The sequence below is a fragment of the Anneissia japonica genome, unplaced genomic scaffold (genome assembly GCF_011630105.1).
Source record: "Anneissia japonica isolate Jap-2015-1 unplaced genomic scaffold, ASM1163010v1 scaffold1785_len1016330_cov206, whole genome shotgun sequence".
Classification (NCBI taxonomy): Eukaryota; Metazoa; Echinodermata; class Crinoidea; order Comatulida; family Comatulidae; genus Anneissia; species Anneissia japonica.
This window is the reverse complement of record NW_022694363.1, coordinates 748,231-756,978: the sequence shown is the minus strand read 5'-3', so window position 1 is coordinate 756,978 and position 8,748 is coordinate 748,231. Positions and strand designations below refer to the sequence as shown.

Here is an 8,748-nt window from a genome sequence, read left to right as displayed (position 1 = left end):
CTACTCAATTTTAAAAACTTTTTTTTTTAAACGCCGATTTTAAACTCATCTTATCTTTTATATTGATTGCCGTTTTCGTGTATTGTAAACTTGTGTTGTTATTTTTCCTGCAATGTTCTACTTGCGCAGAACGTGACCTTGAATGTTTGTACATTTTTTATATGCTGAATAAAGAATGATTTAATAATAATATATAAGTTTAACAGCAATTTCAAAGTGGTCCCGACTTATGAAACTTAAACTTAACTCTAGTAAGACTGAACGCATACGCCAAAAAGTATACATTTGCCTTTATTCAAATTAACTGCAATGGTGATATTCTCAGCTTCTCTGTTGTTGTTCAAAAGCTTGGAGTCATTTTTGACAACCATTTGGATTTCTCTCATGACATTTCGTCTATCTGTAATCTGGTTATTTTCATCTTCGTAGAATTCATTCCATTAGGCTCTATCTTACTTCTTCTGCCACATTTCGTGTATTTATTACATCTGAAATTTATTTGTGATTGTCAATGCACCACTAAAAGAAAAACTTGTATCCGAAGTGCAAGATTTAACACGACGACAAAACTTCCACTGTATTTTTATTTGTTATTTTATTCATTGCTTCAAATAAATTCTAATTTATACAAAGAAACTGAACAAGTAGGTTTAAAGGCCAAAAAGGGAAGGTATTTTTAATAAAAAAAAAAAAAAATGTGCACAATATCTACCGTCATGTGCACATTACACTTCAGATTTAATGTCACATGTCAAGTAACATACATGATTAGTTTAGTTTAATATTGTACATGACATCTCTTTATGGTATTATGCAACATTTTCATTAGTTCAATCACATGATACTACTACCCTAATCATGTGCCAATGTTATAATCATTCTTCTCTTGACCATACTGCACACTTACATAATTATAATGCATTAATGCATAGTATTTTCTGAAAAAAATATAACTACAGTACATCATTTTTCAAACTCATTTTCAAAACTGGAACACATTTGTAAGCTAATGCAAATCCTAAAGAACACGTCTAGAACACTGAAACCGATATTCAAATTAACGTTCTGCTTTTTGCTTCACAAGAATTGACACGTTACAGAAAATTTGAATGCACAGTATATGTCAGTATGTTTAATTTTTGTTGCAAGACAATAAATAAGATATTAACGGTTGATAATCAATTTTTGGAAAGGAATGCAGAGATCTGATGAGAAATTGGCTCTTAAAGAGAAGAATAAACCAATATAACGATAAGATAAACTGTAAATTTACTTATGATAATTACAAGTTTAAAAATCATATGTAAAAATATAGTGTATGATTACAAGCAAATGTATTAATTGACTCATGAGTGGTATATTACAAAGCAATGTGACGCAGTTGATATTTCTGTTATATGTTTTTCTGTTGGGATATAATTAACAACACTATCTAGATGGCATCTCTTCAGTATATCACTGGGGTCCTCTCACCACCTTTGTCAAAGTTTGAAGTCTCTGACCTTTACTGCATCAAGTTAAAATATAAAACTACTATAAATGAGGAACATTATTAAATGCCTTCACATGCTGCTTTCACAGATTCTACAATTAGAATATTCATTTCTAATTACTCATCCATTTATTTATGGTATATATTCTTACAGCAATATACCTTTCAGTATCTGTGTGCAAACTAAACAACATTTTCTCAAAGTATTATATCTTTAGATATCATCTCTGATATCACTGTTGGTGTATCATTCATACATCGTTGTTGATATAGTTTTTTTAAAATCATTATCTGTAAATGACAAAGTCAAAAAATGTCTTCCGCTCAATAATGGGATTAATATTAATGGCCATTTCTTTCCCCCTTATTATAAAGGTTTATAAATTATTATTCATTTGATTTCATTTGAAATTCAATTGAACTTTAAAAAGTCTTCACCTCCATTTTTTAGTCTGTGTACTCAGCTTACTAACCTTGGAAATAAATGGTAGATGCAGAAAAACAAAAGTGATTAACAAAAACTGTCCAGAACATCCTCATTATTTGCATTTTCCAATAGGTTTCCTTCAATAGAAAACAAGATGATCAAAAAAACAAACTGAGAGGAGTGTGATATACTGACAAATTAACTGCTTATTGCCATATACATCCATTTTCCATTAAAGATGTCATTGTGATTATAAATTTAAAAAAAGGGCAAGATTATAAAACTCAGGCATAAAACAGATTCTATTACCTTCTGCATGGAATCTTCTATTCTATTACCTTCTGCATGGAATCTTCAAATTCTACATCAACTAATACATATTCTTGAAGTCTCGCCACCTTAAAGCCTAGTTGCATAAAATTGCTAAACTATCACCACTGTTTTTACTCAAATTCATACACTTTGTAGCTGTTCCCGAAGCAATCAGGAAAGCGCCCCCTAATTCAACAGATCAATCAGCTTTGGTAAAAACTGTCAGTGATAGCGTGTAGCAATTTCATAGAACGAAACTTAAGTCTTTTACTTGAGACCACTTAAAGTCTCCTGGGAACAAATTCAAGTTCCTTACTTGGGACCAAATACAAGTCCCTTAACTGGAACTATCCTCAACTGAACAGCAATCTCAAAACATTGCTGCTTTACAAACATCAGCAAAGTTCACAAATATCATATGTTACAAAGTATATATTTTCTATAAATATTCAATGTTAGTTCTGTTTCAAAATCTTTCAATATTTTTCTATGGAAGATATACAGTACCTTTATAAAGTGCCTTGTGCCTTAAATCGCTGTTAGTATGTTTGCTGCCCTTCAATGCGATTGCTATTGTTATTATTGTGTTAGTGACCATTTCCGTGTAGGTAATTATGGTGTTATGATGTAGCTGGACACTTGAACCCCCAAACCCCTCTCAAGATGTAGCATACTGTACTGTGCCCTCATGATGTTGGACACTGGACCCCTCCTCCAGAAGGAAATTCACCACTGGTATCACTGTTGTCAGAATCAGTTGACGATGTATCATCGCTGTCACTATCAACTTCACCACCAGCCTCCCTAGCCTTTAGTAGATATAAATATTTTCACTATTGAGAAAACATTCTAATATATTCACAACAAACTGCAGTAAAGCTCGGTTTCAGTCACCGTGTTGCTGGGAAGGTTGATCCTGGTTCAACTTTGCCGATTGAGTAGTACATGAATCAGGGTGCATTGCAAGCTGCTATGACATAATCAGGAAGGCACCCTGATTCATCAATTGGCAAAGTTGAACCAGGTTCAACCTTCCCGACAACTGTCAGTGACTGTTGCCGAAAGGGTGAGCGATTCTATAGAAACCGAGCTTTAGACACAGCGGACTAACTCAATTATCATTATCACCATCTGCCTATTATCTCCATCATCGCTATTGTTCCTGCCATTGCCCTGCCTCTGCCCTCCTTATCAATCTGCTCCCACCACCACAATTCCTTTTTTCCTATTCTGCCCCATCAGCATTTTCAATAACTGGTATATTTTATTTCTATACAAGCATGAGCCTACCTGTCGACGTGCACGCCTTTGAAGGTGCTGCATCAACAACATCAACATTGTACTGTCAATTCCTTCTGGTTCACGGCGGCGCTCTTCATCACGTTCTCGGTGGTTACTGTACATAGTCTGAGGATACAGTAAAGTTTACATCAAGTGAAAACCAACATAAAATTCAAAATCAGTCATTAAGTGCATACATATATATAATATGGCTTTGGTGAGTTAGGAAAATGATGCATAATTAAAATTCTGCCCGCCAAACACGGAGATCTCCGTGTTTGGCAACGCAACTCTTGAACGCCAAACACGAAGATCTCCGTGTTTAAGGTTTTTTTACAAGATCCAATTGATGGGGTAATTACCGACATGGACTAACAATTTGAACATTATATTCAGTCTGGATCGTAAGTATTTCACTATTCATGTTTGTTTACATTAGCGTAGCGCGGTATTAATTTACTTTCTCAAAATCACGATTATCTCAAGCTTTGTTGTGCAAAATTGCGTAAATCTCCAAAAGTGAGTTATTTTCATTTTACTGTTATGGGTCACAGATTGTGATCAGAACAAAGTGTTTGGTACCATAAAAATGCACGTGCGTAGTGGAAAATAAAAAAAAAAAATTGAAATGTTCAAATTGGCCTGAAATGGGCTCTAATTTTGTCAAAAAGTGATTTCGAGCATTTTGAAATTTTGACGAACGTGTACGCATGTGTTATGAAGCGCACGCGTAAAATTAGGGTACATTACATTCAACATGGACCTGAAGTTAATGCTCACTTAATACGATTTCCATCGGGTTAATTGATAAGAGAAGCAGCAATGTGCAAAAAAGAATCAATGATAGATGAAGCAGTTTTATTCAGTAGCGCAACGAATAAGTCTTGCTTGAACGGGAATGAAAAAAATGCTAACAATGCAAACCGAGAGCACGTAACTCAGACACGTCCGTTCACCATGAGTTTTTATTTAACAACTATCCGTCCGTTCATCATGAGTTCTTATTAAACATTATCAATGCACTAAAAACCACAATCCATGCTTAATTACAACTTGCTCACAATTTTGTAGATATATATATATTAATGCTTGTACACCATGTAGATAACTATCTATGTGGCTGCATCATTTATTTCAATAGCTTAAAAAAACAATGCAATTTTGTGTAATAAAATTAAAGCAGTTTTTATACCTGTCTCTTATACACATCTAGATGTGTATAAGAGACAGGCACTACAATGTTGCAAGCTATGCAATATAAAGCCATTCCTGATGATGACATAATTAATGTAGATATATTGCCGTCATGTTGATCCCAACATGACGGCATGTGCTTCAGTAACTGGAGTATGTACTACACTTTCTTATAAAGTCTTCACTCATCTCAAAATGGGGGAATCTGAAAATGGGTTATCACCTGAAAATGTTTGGGAACAAGCTTTCCAATGAGTTTTGTACACAATAGATTTGAAAGATGTATTTCACTTACTTGTTTGGCTTTTCCTGACGAAGGTCAATGTTGAAGACTTGGCCATCCTCACCACATGACAAAAACACTACTGGCGAGGCTGGTTCAAGAGCAAGCTGAAGGAAAGAACAATACAATTAAATTTTTAAAAACATAAGGCAATTCATAAATTAATACTTTATAGCCAACTTACTTTGCTATTTATTTGGAGTAAGGGGATTCCTCTAGAAATAAGTTCCTTTGCAGTTTGAGAGTCATTTCCAATATCTTTTTTTCTTTCACTCTTTTTACAGCAACTCCAAGCCTACAAATACTCTATGCTCATGGCAATCATGGCGCTGCAACATTTGTATTCTAACACAATGATTAGTAGCAACAAATATGACACAATGTTACCTTGTGTGCTGCCCCCTTGTGTCCAACAAGCTTTCTTGTATCTCTGTAGTTGCCAACACTTGATATTTCAGCAACCCTCACCTACAAATAATAGTGCACAAATTATATATTGAATTGTTGAAATTAATCATTTTGGAATATAGTTACCGTAAGAATGAATGAATAAATGAATGAATGAATGGATGTAAGGATGGATGGAATGAATGAATGAATGAATGAATGAATGAATGAATGAACGAATGAATGAATGAATAAATCAATCAATCACTACCCACTGTTGTATAGTTGGATGTACCAGTGGTAGCTGGATATACCAGTGTATACTTAGATAAAACGATTGATAGTTGGACATACTAGTTGATAGTTGGTAGTACCAGTGGATAGCTGAATGTATCAGTAGACAGCTGAATGTACCAGTGGATAACTGGATAAACCAATGCAGTGGCGGATCCAGGAATTCAAAATTTATTCTCTAGATTTCGTCCACTCAGTGGACTTATCAGGAGGCAGGGCATTGTAGTGTAAAAAAAATATAATATAAACTAAAGTTTCCATTCAATGGGGCCCCGACAGTTTTAAACATTAAAAATCCACTGGCCTGGCATCATCACACAGAAACCGCATTATATCAGGGCTCATGTAAATGATCGCTGCAGTTTTTTTTACCATTCTATGTTCTCCGACAATGCAGTTAACAGTTCATAAATGCCATAAGCTCTGAGCGCAAAAGGGCCTCGGACCACGACCGGGGGTCCTACACAGCCCCCTGGCCCCTGTGTTTGTTTGTTTTCTCCGCTCGCAAACTCAAGGCTCACTTATTAGGGCCCCAATAATTGTTACCCAGGGCCCCACAAACTCTGTGACACTGAGACTGTACAAATAGTCACCATCATTATGACATCATTTAAATTGATTTGTCAAAATATATTTTTATAGTACAGTTAAATCATTATCAAATTGTCCAAGTGTAAAAACTTTTTTATTTTCTACATGAACAATTGCTTTTTAGCTAATTATGGTAATCGTTATCATTGCAGGTATAAACAGGCCTTAAGTCTTAAAAGTGCTGTTTTCTTTTCTTAGATTTGTTCCATAGCAGATTAACACGGCTACACTTTTTATTCATAGTGAACAGTTGGATGTACAGTACCAGTAAATAGTTGGATGTACCAGTATATAGTTAGATGTATTGGTGAATGGCTGGATGTACCAGTAGATAGTTTTATGTACCGGTATTATAGTTGGATATACCAGTGAATAGTTGGATGTGCCAGTGGATATTTGGATGTACTGGTGAACAGTTGGATGGATATTTGGATGTGCCAGTGAACAGTTGAATGGACTAGTGAAGGGTTGATGCATCATAAACACACAAAAAGAACTGAAAGTTTATTATTATTTACTGTGATGAAAGCTCACCTGGCCATCTCGTGCACAGCTGACAATGGTTGAATCCCTGCTAAATGGCATAAACTTGGCCTGATGACAAAAATCACAAAAGAAACTAAATAAATGACAAAAAAATTGCCTGAATTGTTTTTATTTCAAAACCCATTTTGATTTGTTTGACTATCATGGTTATCTCTTCAGTTTTCATTAAATACCAATAGTACCAAGTATTAATTTATAATAAATTAAAAATAAATAAAAAAGTAACAGTTTTAACATAAATCCATTCAATAAAGATTTCTCTGTGACAAAATTAAGACATGAAACAAACTTGTGATTTTGTAAAAAAGAAAATTAATTTGCAAAAAAAACTGACCCCCCATAGAAAAAGTTGGATCGAAACAATATATATTAAGCATGTACTTACTTGGAAAACATTGGCACGATGTCCACTATTGTACTGAAGGAGCTTCTTTTCCCGAGCCCAATCCCACAGAATGATCTTGAGGTCATCACTTCCACTAGTAAGTAAATTTCCTGACTGATTAAAGTGAAGGGTGTTGACACAGCCTTCATGACTGTCCAGAGCAGTATACTGTTTAAATCTTTGTACCATTGAAACATTTGCAATTGTTCTGTGGCAGAAATTAAGTGGATTCCGCAACAAACCTCTTTCACGATTAAAAAGATCAGGAAGTGCTCTCCAAATGAGAGAGGGTTGAGGCTTATTCTTTTGTTCGTCTTCAAAGTCACTCATGTCTTCGTCTTTTTCATCATGCTGTTGTTCAATCTCTTCATCTGTGGATGTATCACTTCCAAAATGTTGTTCTACTACATTGTCTAATTCTCTTTCACCTACACTATCACTGTCTGACTCATCAACTTCTCTTCCTTCTTCATTTTCTCTCTGATGAGAGTTTATCAGTTTTCTCTTCTTGTAAAAACTAGCACTGTTCTCTTCTTTTCTATCATCCTCTTCTTCCATTCCATCCATCAATCTTGATTCTAAATTGCCAAATGCTTCATCAATGTCACTGGATAATGTATTTTTTACCATGTCTTCCTCTTGTGGGGTGGGAGATTCCTTTTTTTCATGATTTTCTTTTAAATTGTGTATAGTGGTGACATGTTGGCCTTGTGTAGCCTCTGGTTCTTTGGTTTTGCAGTCTTCTTGATCATGCAGAGATTCATTTCCATGATGATGGTTGTCACCAGCTTTCTGCTGATCTGACGATGATGGCTCCATCTTGTCACCACAGTTTGATGCCGACATGCTGACTTCCTTTTGACTTATGTGCTAATGACTTAGTCATTAGCAAATCTACTGAAGGAAAAATCACACAGATTATGAGGCGGGATTGTTAAACATTCATTTATTGAAATCATTACCATGATGTTTAAAAGAATGAAATGGGATGGTGCATGATGGTACAAAGAAGTATACTATTACATAATAGTGTTTATCAATTCCCAATTCAAAATCTTCTAGCTAGGTAGTAGAATTTAAACCTAATAATATGACTGAGCCTTTTTGAATTGTGTACCTTAACGTGCTTTCCAATCATGGAGTTCAACTTACTGCTTAACATCTTTGTGATTATTCATCAACAGAATGTCAGCTGCATATTTTGTGTGCCAATGTCTAAACAAGGAGGGTATTTAAGCCAGTTGAACTCCTTGTTTAAACATGGTTTAAAGAACCAGGCACTCCAACACCACCACTAGCATTGTTGTTGAAAAGGTCGCTTCATACTCCAACTAATTACTGCATGAACGACATGGAACCACGGTCTAACTTACAATTTCCTTTAAACTAAACTAAAAAGGAGTCACTAAAGATGTGATTAGAGATCACATTTTACCCCTAAAACCAATTCAATCGTGCAAATTACCTGCATTATTATCTGACTTCCTGCGCTATTATTTTGCATTATACCTTCCTGACTATAAATAATTACAGCAGCTTACGTCAATTAAACAGCG

General features: G+C 34.9%; 1 protein-coding gene across 1 annotated transcript; it reads right to left on the bottom strand.

The window, feature by feature from the left end:
- Nucleotides 1–570: 570 nt before the first annotated feature.
- Nucleotides 571–8,748, bottom strand: LOC117101034 (DDB1- and CUL4-associated factor 8-like). The gene is made up of 8 exons (XM_033240900.1): nucleotides 8,658–8,748; nucleotides 7,193–8,089; nucleotides 6,796–6,855; nucleotides 5,377–5,457; nucleotides 5,002–5,096; nucleotides 4,563–4,632; nucleotides 3,522–3,638; nucleotides 571–3,040 (listed from the first exon to the last, which is right to left on the bottom strand). The coding sequence occupies exons 2-8, from the start codon at nucleotides 8,036–8,038 to the stop codon at nucleotides 2,918–2,920; spliced, it is 1,392 nt and encodes a 463-aa protein (XP_033096791.1). The 5' UTR covers nucleotides 8,039–8,089; nucleotides 8,658–8,748; the 3' UTR covers nucleotides 571–2,917.